General features: G+C 33.8%; 1 protein-coding gene across 1 annotated transcript; it reads right to left on the bottom strand.

Moving 5' to 3' along the window:
* Positions 1–1417: 1417 nt before the first annotated feature.
* Positions 1418–5063, bottom strand: LOC112517340 (pentatricopeptide repeat-containing protein At5g55740, chloroplastic). Its single transcript, XM_025124740.1, has 2 exons — positions 2190–5063; positions 1418–1669 (listed from the first exon to the last, which is right to left on the bottom strand). The coding sequence occupies exon 1, from the start codon at positions 5061–5063 to the stop codon at positions 2559–2561; it is 2505 nt and encodes an 834-aa protein (XP_024980508.1). The 3' UTR covers positions 1418–1669; positions 2190–2558.
* Positions 5064–18465: the final 13402 nt, after the last annotated feature.

The following is an 18465-nucleotide window of genomic DNA, read 5'->3' on the forward strand; positions in this document are numbered from 1 at the left end:
TATGGTGGCACCACTGTAGGTCCATCCCTACGCATAACACCAATGATTTGAAGGAAACCCCTTTATTCAATCGGTGTCTTGTCCTGCAATCTTGACCCGACAGGTTTTCCTATTTCTGATTTATCCTTTGTCGTTGTTGGGAGTATTTCTAACAGAAACACACTTGTTGTCGTAAAAATAAGTAATTGAGTTGTGAAATTGTACACAGATTTTATTTCAGTATTTTTAACAAGTAATAAAATGGTAAAAACAAGTATATGCAAATATTATACTTCAAATTGTCCTCAAATCTCATGTTTTTTTTTTTCTGTCCATCTATCACGTAAAAACACATCTCAGAGAAAAAAAAAATGAAAACATAAAATAAATAGACGTATGTTAAATAAAATAATTATGTGTCTTAACATGGTTGGTCTATTTCTAGATCAATCCTATCAGTCCACGTTCTTTTCGGTCAAGATTTGGTTCTCGAACACTTCTGTTCATCTCTCTAATGGACAGTGGCAGACTCATGATTTTTGTTGAGTGAGTGCACCTTTAAACTGGATCATAAGGCTTGTAAATTTGTCCAATTGTTTTAAGCAGAATTTCACCATTTTGAGGGATTTAAAAAAAATTGGTTGCTTTCGGGTGATTTTTAAAGTTTTTTTTGGTTTATTTCAAATAACTTTTTCCTGTTTTTTTGATTTCGAGAGATTTTTACGGTTTCATGGTTGATTTCAAGGGACTTTTTAGGGTTTTTGATTGATATTCCTTGACAATTTGGATGCTTATTACTTTGTGAAACATCAGATTTGTATGTTTGAGGATAGTCTTGCACATTAAGAACACCTTTGTTGGTTCTCAAAATATTTAAGATTCCTTATTATGAACCTGTTTGAGCTGAATTCAATCTCGGTTTCAAATGCTACGACTAACCAGTTGGCAGCGTTCGAAGAACGAAAAATATGCACTTCTTCAAGATTTCTTGAAGTTCAGTATGTTGCGGGGTAGAGATGCTGGTGGGTAGGACCTGGAATCGAATTCCATTTTAATACTGTGTTTGGTTTGCAGGAAAGTTTGGATTTGAAATCCCACAACTGGTTTAGAAAAAGATGATTAATTACATAAACAAATGAAAGTCTAGAATCATGATCATAACTAATAAAATTTCATTCACCCTGGTTCAAATCCACTTAGGTTGTGATGCACTCGTTAAGCTTCAAGGGGATGTAGTGTAAAATCTCATCTACCTGGGGTTCGAATCCAAGCGCTACAAAAGCCCTTGTGGTCACGGAGGTTCATCTACGATGACTCCAGACCATTCGTGGTTGCCCCAGTGAGCGTAAGCTGACCCAGAAACCCATGTAACCCAAATTTCAAATTTCAAATACCTTGTAATCTAATGCTTCAAAAAGCTCTTCAGACTTGCAAACAATTCACTATGCATCTTCTCATATTCAGTAGTGTTGTCAATGATCATAAAAGGTCCATCATAATATCTAAAGAGGCATTAGATTCATAATTTCTTACCTTCAGTTCTGATTTTGCTTCTGATTATAGAAACTATGAACTTGAGACAGATTCCTACAACTCCAATGTGTAGACAATCCGGCAACAGCCGGCTAGATATCTGATCAACGCGTCATCCTAAATGCGGAACCATGATTTCCATTGATGAGACCAATGCCTTCAAGCAAGAAATTTGAGTTAATATGCTTGCATCATTTGGTCCTCTTCTCCATGTTTGAGTAAATTATGCAGCATAGTCGCTACAAGAAAATTGGCTTTGTAAGACGTCAAATATGTCTAAATGTCCTAATACACTGCTTTATTGGACTTAGGTAGGTCCAAACAATTGTGCATCCTATGTAAACGTGTCACAACAAGTTGATAGGGTGTTTTCGGACGTACTAAGAAGGTTTTTGGATGCTTTTGAAATACAACGTCCTTTTAGTCTTTTTATAATGACATTATTTCAAGAAGTGCCATGTAAAAAAGAAAAGTGTCCTATAAAAATACTAATAGGAGGCATTATTTGATAAGCGTCTTAAAAAACTTGTTAAGACGTCCAAAAAGTGTCCTATTGACGTATTGTAACACTTTAACATAAGATGGACAATTGTTTAGTCTATTAGGATATTTAGACATATTTGGCATCCAGCAAAGCCGATTTTGTGGTAGTGAGTCTTGATTCTGTAACTTCTTACCTTGTGCAGCCAATGTTCACGCGCATTCGTTGATGGACTAGCTCGTTTCATCTACCATCTCAAACAAACCTCTGCCATTGATTCTTTTTTGGAAGGGTGTCCTAAGCTATGTCTGGACTAATCCCGGCAAATTGTGGCGGTAGGAAATCAACCATGATAAACTCAGTGGCCACAACTGTTGTGTACGCCTGTAATCGAATCTTGGGCAAATAAGATATTCCACCACATCCCCAAGACCTCAACCACTACGCCACAACCCTTGTGGTTAACCTCTGCCATTGATGATGGACCCTCGTGACTCCAAATCAATTCCTGCACATTACCAACGAAGCAACATTTCTAGAAAGCACTTCTTCCTGATTTCAAGAATCAAGGATTCGTATTCGCTTGCATTTCCGTTCTCAGTAAAGCCAACGTCGAGTAAATCTCCTCAGTTTGTGATTTTGATCTATCATTAGCAACAAACACATGAAGTTCTCTTCCAATTTGAACCCAACTACACCCTGGACTCTTCTTAATCCCTTTTTCTCTCATCAAACTCCTCAACTCTAACACTTCATCCCAATTTCCAGCTGCTGCATATGCATTCGAAAGAGCCACATAATTTCCCGAATTACGTGGTTCCATTTTAGTCAAATTTTCGGTTAAAAACTTTGCAAGATTGGTCTCGTTGTGTTCTATACAAGAAGCCAGTAAAGATCCCAATATATGTGAATCGGGCTCAAAAGGCATACTTTTAACAAGCCGAAAAGCCTCATCAATTCCACATTTTGAAAGAAGACTCACCACACAACCATAATGTTCCACACTTGGCGTCAATCCGTTCATAATCATATCAACGAAAATTTCCAAACCTTCGGTTATCAGTCCACAATGACGGCATAGTGACAAAAGATTAGTGAAAGTTATGTTATCTGGCTCTAAACCTTCAATCTGCAACTTTCTAAAGAGAGCAAAAGCTTCTGAGATCAAACCGTGTAAGGCGTAACCAGAAATCATGGCATTATATAACGGTAGCTCCTTGATTTTAAGCATATCGAATACCCTTTTCGCTTGATTTATATTCCCACATTTGGCATACATATCCACCATAGAAGTTGCTAATACAGCATTCATATGCATTTCATTCCTCAAGATATATCCATGAATGGCTCTTCCAAGTTGCAAAGATGCACTGGTTTTACAGGCCGAAAGTACCCCCACGATGCTTACGCTATTTGGTTTGATCCCTTTTTCTTGCATTTCTTGAAACACCTTAATTGCTTCATCCACAAATCCATTTTGAACCAAACCCAAGATCAAAATAGTATGCGTAATCAGGTTAGGCTCAAGCCCAGAAGATTGCACTTCTGAGAATGAAACCATGGCTTCGTTGACTTGGCCGTTTTTCAATAATGCAAGAATGACTGAATTCCAAGAAACCACATTTGGTGGCACACCCTCTAACTGCATCTGATAGAATAACTTCAAAGTCTCGCCACTTGAACCGAGTTCAGCGTAAGCAGCCAATAATGTATTCCATAAGACGAGATCTTTATTTGTCACCAATGAAAACACCCTTCTTGCATCATGAATTTTGTTACATTTAGCATACATATCAATGGTGCTGCTAGCAACAGCCACGTCTAAAACCAGGTTGTTTCTAATGCATTGACAATGTGCCTCTTTTCCAAGATTCAAATTCTGGCTATCGCCTGCACCTGTTGTGATCAATGTCATTGTGACGGAATCAAATTTTAATCCTTCTAACAACATTTCATGGCACAAATGAATCAATTTTTCTATCTGCTTATGCTGTACATAACAAGATACCATCAAATTCCAAGCAACAAGATCTTTTTTAAGCATCCCACCAAAGATTTTCTCAGCATCTTCAATCAAACCGACCTTGGAATACAGATTAACCAAAGAAGTACCCATGATGTTATTGTTACCCACATCTAATCCGCTTAAAATTGCAATCGAATGGCCTTGTTTACCCTCTTGAAGAGCACAAAGGTTAGCCGAAGCCGAAAGAAAGCTTACCATAGTAACAACAGTAGGTTGAATCCCTTCTGTTCTCATATCACCAAACACCCGAATCGCTTCCTCGTACATCCTATTTTGAGCATAGCTAACCATCATAGAATTCCAAGTAACTACATTTCTTTCGGGCATTTTATCAAACACCTTTCTTGCATCTTCCATAGCCCCACACTTCCCATACATGTCTACTAGACTACTTGCCACAAACACACACCCTTCAAAACCCATTTTCATCACATAACCATGAACTCCTTTCCCAAATCCTATCAACAGAAGACCACCACAGGCCTTTAAGACATTTGGGACGACAAAATTATCAGCCTCGAACCCATTCTCTATCATTTCACAAAATCCCAATAACGCATTTTCAAGAAAACCCATTCTACAATAAAGTCCAATAATGGCAGCCCAAGAGAACACATTTCTCTCATCAACTCTACGAAACAAACTTGAAGCAACATCCAAAAGATCACACTTGGCATAGAAAACAACCAGTTTTGTTTCGATATACCCATTTTTAACCAAAGATTCACCCCTTTTAATGATCCTCGAGTGAATTTGCTTCCCAAGGGCAAGATTTCTGTCATAAACACACCCTTGAAGTAAATCACCATAAACATCTGCTCCAATTTGGAAGTTTTGGGATTCTAATTCAATAAGAATGTTAACAGCTTCTTGCAGTTTCCCATCTTTACAAACAGAGGAAATGTGTTTAAAGTAAGAATTGTAAAGAATTTGATGATGTTTTTCATTTTCTTGAGGCTTAATCAAATGAGTTTGTGGTTTGGGGGATTTGGTGATGGGAGAAGGGTGATTTAAAGGGATTATTGGAAATCGGAGGGCAGCCATGGTAGCTTTGATGAAAATGAATGGATAAAGAAGAGTGATCACACCTTCATACTCTCCATACAAAAATGGAAAGGATTTTCAGAGCGTTACGATCTCCTATTTTTTTCCGATTGAAATTATAATATTTGATTTAACATATAATAAATTAAAAATATATATTTATAATAATAATTTATACGATTTTTCTTCTTATAATATAAATATACATTTTTTTAATATCATTATTAGATAATATATAGAAAACATATATATATATATATATATATATATATATATATGGACCTATTCAAGGGAGAACTGAGTTGTTTGTGGTAATTGTGAGAACCAATATTAACCACAAATTAATAGATAAATTAAGAAATTTATAAATTTGGTAATTTTAAATTAAAATCTTAATGCAAGGATATTTTTGGTATTTTAAAACTCTCCTCTCTCCTCTCTTCTCTCTCTGGCCATCGTTCTCCGGCCTCCGGCCACCGTCCTCCGGTGATACCATATATATATATATATATATATATATATATATATATATATATATATGGGTTGGTTCAAATACTAACCAAGATTATCGTGTTAAGTTTGTTAACCGATCTTGGTCGTTGATTTGAACATCCAACGGTTGTCATTTATTGAGACTAAAAATTTAATTATTTAATTACCATATTAATAAAAAAATTAGGTTCACAATGGTTCAGATGGTAGAATTGTAATAAGTGAATGATCTTAACGTATCCTATTATGTCAGCATATTCTGTAACTTTCAATCAATAAAGAAACCGTCAATCACATCGATCAATATCTTAAATCAGTAGCTAAAAATTAGGTTCATAATCTTCATCAAAACAATGGAGGATTTGGAAKGATWACCAGGCGACGACATCCAGATAAGATTGAAACATGTGTGTGAACCTAATGAATAATGTGTGAACCTAATGAACAATGTGTGAACCTAATGAACAATTGAAAAATTAAGTTCATAATCTTCATCAAAATAATGTGTGAACCTAATGAACAATTGAAACATGTGTGTGAACCAAATGGACATATTGTGTGAACCAATTGAACACATGTGCACGAGTGAACACATATGTCAACTTTTGAGTGAACATGTGCGTGAATGGTTTGATCATTTTCTTCACTTTCGGAATTTGAATTCCAAATGTATTCATAGACGCTTTTAGCTTTTTCATTCTCATTGTCGTCGATCTGTTTTACTCTATGATTATCCATATTACTCGGACTATAACGGAATCTTTACAAAAGAGACTTTTTTGAAATTTACAATATCAAAACCATTATAGGAAAAATGAAATGTAAAAATCAGTAAGATGGACAAATGTGAAACTTCATGTCATTATTACATGAAGATCAATTAGTGATATTTTAAGATTTGTAACTCCCAATTAAAATATTGGGGAGTTACATAAAAATGACAAATTACCTAAATACCCTTACACTTAATATGTGAGTTACATTTGAACCTAACTAAAATATGAAACATGATTGGTTAATGTTGATTAGCATAGTTAACACAAAAAAATGGGTTGTATTTGAACCAACCTCTCTCTCTCTCTCTCTCTCTCTCTATATATATATATAAAATTCTACATGTGACATACAAATTTATCGTCTTATTTTACATATTTGTGTGTCCACAATCACTGATCAATCTTCATATTAAGCTTCCTTCAATGGCAGATTCATGGATTTAACAATAAGAACACTATGAACACTTTATGAATATTGAGAGGAAAAGTCAATCCTCTCAATTCTGGTCAAACCTTCTATTATCAATGTAATTTTGCAATTAAGCTCCTCTCTACTCTAATTACAAAGATTAAACCATATTTATATGGTCAACCTAACTAACAAAGTCAAATTCAAACTAATCTAAGAAAGTCAAACACGCTGACTTTACAATTATAGACTAAAATTAATCTTTCAAGACGAATACAATTAATACTGATTTTTCAGTCCTAACAATATTGAAAAAAGCCGCGTCCTTGTTGTGGCATGTAAAGTTTGAGGCTTGATCTCGTCATCATGTCATGCTTCCCACCTTTTTGAACCGTGGATATATGGAATCAATTTACGTATCAAACGCGATTCATAAATCAGTTTAAGATTAAATACGTATCAAATAAATGATTGGATAGGATTTACGAGTGTGAAAAATCATAAGATGGGCCCAAAGCCCAACTAAGTTAGACATTGGGCCTTGACATATGGGTTACAAAATACTTGCTACAATAATTATATGTTATAAATATATTAAATTAAATCAAATCAAATTTTTAAGCATTTATTAAAGAATCAATTTTTATAATTTCTTGTGGGAATTTCTTGTTCAAAAAATTCCCACGTTCAATCTTGTCCTAATTAGGGGTGTTCAAAAAAACCGTTAAACCGTTCAAATCGGCCGAACAAAGTCAAACCGGACCGTTTTTGGCAGTTTGAGCGTTTGGCAGTTTGGTTTGGTTTGGAAAATAGCAAAATCGGGCGGTCCGGTCCGGTCTACAGTCTGGAACCTTTTTTGGGCGGTTTGTACTAAATCGACTACCAAATATATATATTATTTATTTATTTTAGTATTAATAAGCCCAACTTTTTTTTAACTTATTAGCTATGACTCAAATATATCGTAAGCCCAACATAAAACCTAACATCTAACATAATCAAAATGGATATTTAATCTAAAATTATAAATTATATATGTTTTTTAAGTTTAATATCTAAAGTCCATTGAATGCTCAAACCGTCTAAACCAGTTAGATCAGATTGCTTTTTCATGGTCAGATTTGACCGGTCTGTGCATTTGATGTCAAACCGCTCGGTTTGAAATTTTTATAAACCGCCATTACAATTTGGTTTGTGGTCTGAGAGGTTAAACCGCCCAAGCCCGTAGCACTAATTTTCAAAAATATATGTTTGATGTTACCATTTTCTAAGAAATGTGCTTAGCATTTAAATGTTTCCTAAAATACCCTTTATTTAAATATAAAGTATGCTTAATGAAACCCACCTGAACTATCATATTTTCGCCATCTCGACAGAAAATACGATTACTTATAGATTTATAAAGTGGTTCACCCGTACTTTTGTGGTTATTTTTGTTTATGGTCTCAACAAAACGAAACCGAATAACCCGAAACCTATTAAACCGAACCTTATTCGGTTTGGTTATCGTTTAGCTGTAATTTTTTTGAAAACCGACTAAATCGAACAGAGTAAACAAAAAATCGATTTAACCGACCGAATAACACCCTAGGTGTGCTACTTTATACTATTGATCATCAATCGTCTCGGTACATTCACGATACCTTGTACTACTGCATTTATGGTTAGAACACCTACTCTCGAAGAATGGATATTGAACAAACTTAATTTGACGGTACGATAACACACTGTAGATTCCGTTTTGAAAAAACTACTATGATTACTTTAATGTAGCGCTCTGGTCCTCAGTGTTCCCTTTCAAAATTGAAATTCATCAACCATAAGAGTGGTGTCTGATTAGTTTTGAGCTTTGACTCCAAAGGTCAAAAGTGTCTGGAAGTTCCAGGCGTAAATCCAAGGAGAAATAAAAATCCCCTTATAGCCACGGAGGTTTAAATGTTGTGACACCAGACTACCCGCAAAACAGGTGGTCGTCCTGAAATTAGTAGGCTTGCATTACGGGTTCGATATTCAGGTTAGTAAAAAATGAAAATTCATCTAGAACTTTTTCAAAATCCTCTTCCATCCTCAATTCTTTGTTCAACGAGATTTATTTGTATAAATGCCTCATGAAATAGCATAAAAATTGGTGGTTCACATAATCCTTACAATATAATATTATATATAGGGTTGGTTGTTATGTGGACCAGCCTATTTTCATGAAACCCGTAAGATCATTTTTTTACACTTGAAACTTTACAACAAAACGCTGTGAAAGTAAAAAAAACCGAGCCTTCACAACAAAAACATTGTGAACGTTATTTTCACGGCGTTTTACTGTGAAGTTTCAAGTGTAAAAAAGTGGTCTCACGGGTCTCACGAAAACAAACTTGGGATCACGTGAGACCAGCCTATTTTCGTGAGATCCGTGGGACCACTTTTTTACACTTGAAACTTTACAACACAACATTGTGAAGGTTCGATTTTTTTTTACCTTCACAGCGTTTTGTTGTGAAGTTTCTAGTGTATACAGACTTGGGATTACGTGAGACCAACCTGTTATTGTGAGACCCGTGAGACCACTTTTTTACACTTGAAACTTTACAGCGTTTTCACATCAAAACGCTGTGAAGGTAACCTTCACAGTAGGGGTGTTCATGGGTTGGGTTGATCGGGTTGAAGACATTTGAACAACCCAACCCAATGCTTGTGGTTTGGAAAAATCTTAAACCAACCCACCCCAAACCAAAGTGCAACCCAACCCGTACGGGTTGGTTGGGTTGAGACTTTGGTATATTAAAATATTCTTCTAACCTTGAATATGTTATTTCTTTACTCATAATTTCTTTTTCATCATCAACCATTTGATACAAATTATTCATATTTCTTATGTATATAATATTCACTTAATTTTCTCAATTTACATATATACGTTCACAGTTACTAAACATATATATATGAATGAGTTATATAGAAATATGAATAGATTGAAAATATGTGTATTTGAAAAGCATACATGATAGTGTAATTGTTTAATGTATATATTAATAAAAAAAATTAAACAATCATATTAAATCCAAGAAATAAAAGGATATCGGGTTCATCGGATTGGGTTGAGTTCAAATAATAGTAACCCAATATCAACCCAATACCTACGGTTTGACAATTTTACAACTCGATTAGACATCGAGTTGCTTCGGGTTGGGTTATTTCACGTTGGGTTGGGTTGATCGGGTTGGTCGGATTTTTGAGCACGTGTACTTCAAAGTGTTTTTGTTGTGAATGTTCGATTTTTTTTTTACGTTCGTAGGGTTTTTGTTGTGAAGTTTCAAGTGTAATAGACTTGGGATCATATGAGACCAGCTTGTTTTCGTGAGACCCGTGAAACCACTTTTTTACATTTCAAACTTCACAACAAAACGTTGTGAAGGTAACATTTACAGTGTTTTTGCTGTGAATGTTCGATTTTTTTTTTACCTTAACAGCGTTTTGCTGTAGTGTATATAGACTTGGGATCACGTGAGACCAGCCCGTTTTCATGAGACCTTTAAGATCACTTTTTTACATTTGAAACTTTATAAAGAAAACGCTATGAAGATAACCTTCACAGTGTTTTTGCTGTGAAAGTTCAGTTCTTTTTACCTATACAGATTTTTGCTATGAAGTTTCAAGTGTAAAAAGTGGTCTCACGGATCTCACAAAATCAGACTGATCCTCGTAAAGGTGTTCTCTTTGAACTTCCATCACACACACACACATATATATATATATATAAGTAAATATAATATTGTAGAGTAGAGTGTGACAGGAAAACATGTGAAGAGAAGAACATGATGTGGGGTAATTTGACAGTTTGGAGTTGAGTTTTGGGTCCATCATCTGATATAAGTAAGTATGTATGGCCCACTTCCATCCTGGCCCATTACCATATATTGTCAACCCCTCTCATTACCCAACCCATACCCATTTCACTCATTATATATATAATTATATATTTATATATAATATTCACAAAGTCTTCTTATAAACAAAATTTTAATCACTGAGATACAATTTAAAGGTCGTTTGTCTCTCTGACTTGGTATCACATGTGATAAATTACAGTATTACATTATCGCATGTGATAAATTACAGTATTACATTATCACATGTGAAAATACACGTGAGAGGACTTAGTGGTGTACGGACGACTTGGCCCCGTAACCAAGGTCACGCTAAAGGTCGCCTGCATCTCTGATTTAGTATCACATATGCATCATATTGGAAGGGCTATAACATCACATGTGATTACTATAGTAAAAAAGTATTCTTACATTCTCGTAAAATAAGGGCGTTTTCGTTTGAACTCTTCCATTAGTGTGTGTGTGTGTGTGTGCGCGTTTGTGGATATAGATAGATTGATAGAGAGAGAGAGAGAGAGGTGGTTTATCATGCAACCCATGTCATTAGTACAATCCTTGCAACCTAATCCTAGCCATCTGTTATTTCATCTAGGGCCAGAATCTGATCAATAAAAAAACTAAATTAAGTATTGATCTTGCAATTTATTTTTTACAAAATCAAGGGTAAATTAGGAATAAACAAGCTCGGTATTGTAATTATTTAATAAATTTGAGATATTGAACAAAAAGTCCTCTTTATTATCAGAACCTTCCCACATAAATCGCTCTCTGTTATATGAAGAAACTCAGAAAGATAATTCATACGAGGGCGGTTTAATCATATAATCTGGTTTCATTATCAAATATCGGTTTATCGATAATCTTATGAAACATACTTCACTAGTGCATTTGATCGTTGAATCTTGTTTCATCATTTTTAACGCATTTGATTATTGATACTGTTTCATTTTTGACATAAATTGACTGATAAACCTGCTCTAAAAAGATCTCTGACATAGAATTCATTAATAGATTCAAAAGGATTCTTAACGTTACATACACAAAAAATAATGACCGATAAATCCTAAAAACCAGAAACTTTTAACTGAGAAGAAAAAAACATACATTTAATCATTTTCAAAACAGTTACAACTAAAAACAAAGAAATGTATCAACATAAATCGGGACGATATTCCGTTTAAAAAAAATAGTAATTATCCTCTCTATTTCATAGACAAAACTACCCTTACTCCGTCACAAAACGAAAAAAAAGTGAATTGTCGAAATTTGGTTTCATCAGTTGTAACGATAAACGGGGTTGTATTTGAAACATGCTCTCTTCGTATAGTTATGTGATTTATGTATGAACGTGTATGTACCATGATCAAAATTCATGACTTTTCGGTGCATGAGATCATAAATTTTACGCATGTGTTACATTGATTACGCACACATATATGTATAAAGGCTTAACGAGAATGGTAACCAAATAAGGGAACACGAAAACAGTTAAATCATGTGGAAAATCACATGTGATTTTACACTAACGGTCAACATAAAGATGTTCGGACGACGTGGCCCGCGACCTCAGCCCATAGCCAAAAACCTACTTGAAGATGTATATGAAGACCGATGTCAGATATTATCCATATGAGTTTACATATGCATCTTCAAATAGAACTTTTTAACGATTCACATGTAAATTTCTCCTTAGCCTTTTTTTTTTCTTCTTATATTCCCCTTATATTTAACTTTCTTATTCCAACCTCCATGTATATATGTATATAGGGTTTGGGTTCACGTGAGACCAACCTGTTTTCATGATACCACTTTTTTACACTTGAAACTTCACAGCAAAACGCTGTGAAGGTAAAAAAAAAAAGTCGAATATTCACAGCAAAAACACTATGAAGGTTACCTTCACAGGGTTTTGCTGTGAAGTTATAAGTGTAAAAAAGTGGTCTTACGGGTCTCATGAAAACATGTTGGTCTCATGTGATCTCAAGTCTCTCTCTATATATGTATATATGTGTGTATATATATATTTCCAACATGGATAGCATAGAGATCCAAGATTACCAATTTAGTGTAACAAGGTGTCTTAAATGTACAACTCCCCAATGCAATCTTGTAAAGGCATAGTGATAGTTCTTGTCAAACTATAGTGCAATTATTAAAAACAAAGGTACAAGTCACCAAAAGCTAGACAATGAGGGTTGGTACAACTTACCCAAAATAGAAAGGTGGAGCAACTAAATGGGAACATTAGGTAACACTTCTTTTACACCTTTGTAAATTGCTTCTTACCTTCTTTAGTAACTAAAGATGGTTCCAACTTAATTTTCATACAAACTAGTTTTTATATCAAACCCATATATTGCTCAACTATCAAGAGCTGGTTCAATCGTAAAAACCAATCAACCGTAAGTTCTCTGCATATGAACATAACATCAATAATTTGCTCTAACCCCAGATACAGAAATGATCAAGAAGTCTTTACCTTGAGAAATAAACACGTTAGATACATTACCAGTAAGTTAAGAAAACCCTAAAATCAAACCCTAGACGATGGATTTCGGGATCGAAAGTGGCCCAAAATGACATCGCTCCTTTTTTTTTTTTTTTTGATTAAACTGGATATCCAACCCGCTATGCGAGCCGACTAATCCCAGGACGACCACTTGCTTTGCAGATAGCCCGGAGTCACCGCATTTGAACCTCCGTGGCCACAAGGGGATTTTTATTCCTCTTTGGATTTGAACCTAGGACCTCCTGGTACTTTTGACCTTTGGAGCCAAACTCAAACCAATCAGGCACCACCCTTGTGATTGACATTGCTCCTTTGTGAAGATGTATACAATCGTTGAGACTATAATATACACTATCTTTAAAAGTTATAGATGCTAACATGTTTTTTTTGCAGGATAAGCATTTCCATTATACAGATATAAATCAACCAGTTGTGTTATTTGTTCAAACTGGTTATTTAACCTTTAAATAAGCATAAGCAAAAGGAAGCTATTCAAACACTTTGAAACTGATTTTTGTGACACATACATCCAAACACCCGTTCCCCCAAAGATACTACAGACCCGTAAGAACCTGAACCCTTGATTAGAACGACGATTCAGGGTTCAAATGACCAATTCCCTTGTTTAAAAAACCAGATATGATTAACGTATTTCGTATACGTTCTTAATGAATAAACTGTTGCAAACAGGTACGTTAAGGTCAGAGTTCAGTATTATTAGAAATAATGGAAGTGGTAAATAGATAGCCCACAGGAAGTTGAGGTGAGGCTTGGTGGAGTGATGGGGGACACAACACACCTTCATGTGATCACAATACACCTTTCCTTTTCTACCTCACTTTCATCAACATGTAAGAATGCACTCACTATCATGCTCTCTTCTCTTGCCTCCCCATTTTGTGGTCCACATATTATTTATATATATATATATATATATATATATATTTAAAAAACATATTTTCATATTAAATGGTGATGTGATGTGTATAAAACTTGATGTATTTTTTAAAATATACGGTTTTCAAAATTAATATCGTTTAAGTCGTAGATTTTTTAAATTATGAATACGCGTTCTCTAAAGCTATAATCTCAAACTTTGAATTGGTTGAGGCTCTTTTATAACTGTGGGTATCTGTATCAGTTTATGCATATCGACAAATCTCTTTGGCTACCACAATGACCTAAAGTAACCCAATGAGTTACATCATTGAGTAACATCATTTCTACACACACACACACACACACACACATATATATATATATATAGAGAGAGAGAGAGAGAGAGAGAGAGAGATGACGTTTCAAATGCAACCAATCACATTTGTACAACTAATGCAACCCAGTCAATTGAGATATTTATGGAAATGATGAGAGTTTATTGATCTGGAACCCAACGAGACCGGGAACCCATCAGGACTAATCGAGAACCCATCGACACCAATTGAAACGAGTCAAAGACCCATCCATTATAACTTGGTGTGTGGTTGTGTGTGTGAAATCATAACCTACCACCTTTATTTTTCATCAAGTAAGATTGAGAAGCTATGGATTGATTTATTGTGTGTTTATGTGTGAAAAATAATTGAAACTAATCGAAAACTCATCGAGGTCAATCGAGAACTCGATAAAGAAAAAAGAAAAGAAAAACTAGAGTATGTAAAGTTGAAATTATAAATACCTTATGATGAATACCATATTAATATGAATACTAGTGTATTACACGTGATCATACATAAATATTTATGACAAATAATATGTATATTAATGATGAATGTTATAATGAAAATGTATATTCATAATGAATATCATACTGATATATGAATATTGAAAAGTTGTTGTGTACACATGAACATATAAAAATCTCGAGTTGGTTTGTATTTGGGTGCTAGTCTGAAAAGAAAACCAAAAAGAATTCAGTGAACTCCTGCCCAGAAAGATTTCTTCATGCTCGGGGAGGTTGGGTAGAAAGTGAAGCTGTGTCATCTTTCACAAAATCGGGATTTTCTCCCTTTTTCTTCGTTTATGTCACACCAACTCTCCTCCACTCTCATTTATTTCACCAAACGCGATTTAGGAGCTTCCGTTTTCAAGATTTGAAGGCATTAAATGAGCCTCGATTTCCTAGAGTACAAGTGTTATGGTTAAAGCTTCAAGATCATCTTCATCTTCTGCATCTCCGCTTTGTCATTGTAGCTTTGGTTCCAGGGTTTCACCCAAAACCCATTTGTGAGTTCATCGTTCATTTTTAAAAGCTTTATACATGTCATTGACGATGTTTACTTGTTACTAACACCCTGTTTATGAAATCGCCCAATGATTTGAGTTGTGTATGATTTCTAGGTCATTTTCTACGGATTTTCGGAAAAAAAAGTTGTGATCATGCAGTTTTATGAGATTTTGAGATATATGAAGAAATGAAACTTACTTTGATGTTAGTTCAAGTAACTATTTACCTGTATGAGGTATCATGGGGCTTTATTGGTCGATTATCATAAATGCTTACATCGTTTTAGGATTTTAGCCAACGTTATGAACCATGGGTTAAATATCGTTAAACCATATGAACTTTTACTGGTTGAGGACGTTGATTTACAGTTGTTTAGGTTATGATGTACCTTTTCATTATTTTGGGTCAGAACCAATATTTGACTCTTAATTCTCATCTTTTAACTTAGGAACTAACTAGACAATAAGTTTTGATGTTATTGGATTAGCCCCAGTAAGAGTAATTATCAAGGCTTGTATGTTCGGGGTGATTTACTCATCAACATCTCGATATGACTTACTTAGTATTCCGTCACTTGATGGAATCAGGTCTCCATCGTTATCGCAAGATAACTGATTGATTACTACCCGTTTCTGGACTAAATGGTTTCAAATGGATTTTTAGATACTGTTTACAAGTTAACCTTTTCCCCCAGAGAGGCTAACACTTTTGGTGCTTGCTTCTTTAATTATAATTTGTAAACTTGGGGTAACTGTTTGATCTCATTAAGCGTTAAGCCTTAACACTTCTTCTTATTGACATGTATAACAGGTCATAGTGGTGTCAAACCCAAAGGGCAGTGACTTTGAGTTCGGATTGCCATTTAGAGGTACAAGTGGGGATAGCTTTTTGGAGAGCTCTCGTATTTTTGGAAGTAACAAAACTTGGTGGTTGTTAAAATGTATCCACTTTGATTGATGAAAGAAATCATTGATAAGTTTGAATTCGATATAAATTGTTAAAATGTATCACAATAATTGTGTTACAATTTTATTTCTGAATGTTTTATTTTATTTGAATAAAGAGAGTTAAAATGCATTGGTTGCAGAAAAATGAATATGCAGGTTTGAATTCGATATAAAGTGTTAAAAGGTATCACAATAATTATGGTATGAATATTTTATTATGTTAGAATAAAGAGAGTTAAAATATATTGGTTGCAGAAAAATGAATATGTAGTGTAAAAGAAGCTAAATTGTAAAATGACAGATAATACATTCTATAGATATATAACTAATTTCTTGGTTTTGGTTGTCTTATTATTATAAGAATAAAGAGAGGTGTAATATATTTCTTGTGAAAAATAAAAATATAATTTATAAATAACATATGTCAATTCGGTATATTATTAGGTGTAAAGCCGAATATTACCTTTGATAATGAAAAATCCAATAAAATTGTGACATAGAACGTGGTTATAGTATAAAATTATCAAATTATGTTTTAGTTCAAAAAGATGGGAAATTATCATTTTTTTTTCCTTCTCTGAATATCCCGAGTCTTAAAAAAAATGTAATAGAAGATAAATAATTAACTGTTTACAAAAACAATCTGCAATCTTCAAAATGAAAATAACAAAATTACCAATTCGAGATATGTAGATCGACTTCAAAGTCCATATTGTGTGAAAAATTGAGGTAGTGATTCAAAATGAAAACATACCATTTCCACGTTTTGTATATCCAGTCTCATGGAGATATTGGAGCACTTAATTAGTTTTCTCGGAACTTCAAAGATGAAGGCAATTGATTTTTCCATAGACTTTTCTTGTTCCTCCTTATATGGTTTCTCTAATCTCCTTCAGTTTGCTTCTAATTGTAGATAACAGAGTAGATAGAGAGATAAAAAAAATAGAAGTAAAAACACCCATAATTATTACTTCATATCTTTCTATAGATGTATAGAAAGATAGAGAGAGGTGCACCACCAACTATACTGACAATCCATATTTCTTATCGGGATCGAGAGATGGAGAAGAGCAAAGAAGTTTGTGATAGAAAGATGTAGAAGAGAAGGAATTGTAACGGTAAAAGATGATGAGTAAAGAAATTTATGATAAAAAGACGTAGAAGAGAAGAAATTGTAACGGTAGAAGATGAAGAGTATAAGTTTTAGATTAAATATAAAATCTAAAATTTGAGGAAAAAGGAAGACATGAATACTAGTACAAGGAGATGTCACGTCAACATTGTATGTTTCTGCTTTATATATATATATATATATATATATATATATAGACTATTCATGATGAATGTTATAGTGAGTTGTATATTCATGATAAATATCATATTGATGTGTGAATAATAAGTAATTGTTGTATACATACATAAATAATCATGATGAATATTACACAAATATACAATTTCTTGTAAAACACAGTTAAAAAAACTGTATCGAGATGAATGTCAAATCGAAGAGAATAAAATGCTCATTTTTTATATAATTTGTTTGATTAAAATATTAATTATTTTTAAGAAAATTTAATTTAAAATCTGAAGGTGGAAAAGTTTTTTAATCGAAAAATAAAATAAAAAGTCAAATACAAACGTGTACCCAGAGAATTAGCATATAAGCTAGCTTATTTTTGCCAAATAATGCTTAAACAATATCAATAGTTAGATTCAGGATAAAACCTCAAATAAATGAAAAAACCAAAACATATATTATCAACCGTTATGTAGAGTTTGGTACGCAGACATGATTGACCAAGACAAAATTGGACAGAACTGGATGGGTCAAGACTGGACAGAACAAGTGTCTCTGGTGTTTGGTACGTCTAGAACTGACATGACAGAACTATACAAATTGCCCAAAAAAGTTATTTTATGATTAATATATATATATATATATATATATATACACACATATATCATATAATAGTTATAATTAAAACAAATAAAGTAAATAATTTAATTTATAAACATTTTTTAATACAATTTTCATATATATAAATATAAAATAGTATCAAATTAGAGTGAAAGTGGAGATGGCCAATGCTTGTAGTGGCAATGGCCAATGGTGGTTGTGGAGATAGTGATAGACGATCGTGGTCGGTGGTCGATGGTGGTT

Source organism: Cynara cardunculus (assembly GCF_001531365.2).
Source record: "Cynara cardunculus var. scolymus isolate 2C chromosome LG 8, CcrdV1, whole genome shotgun sequence".
In the NCBI taxonomy this organism is placed as follows: domain Eukaryota; kingdom Viridiplantae; phylum Streptophyta; class Magnoliopsida; order Asterales; family Asteraceae; genus Cynara; species Cynara cardunculus.

What these genes read in the sequence shown, in the direction of transcription:
- LOC112517340 (XM_025124740.1), bottom strand. Translation starts at nt 5,063, where the DNA reads ATGGCTGCCCTCCGATTTCCAATAATCCCTTTAAATCACCCTTCTCCC.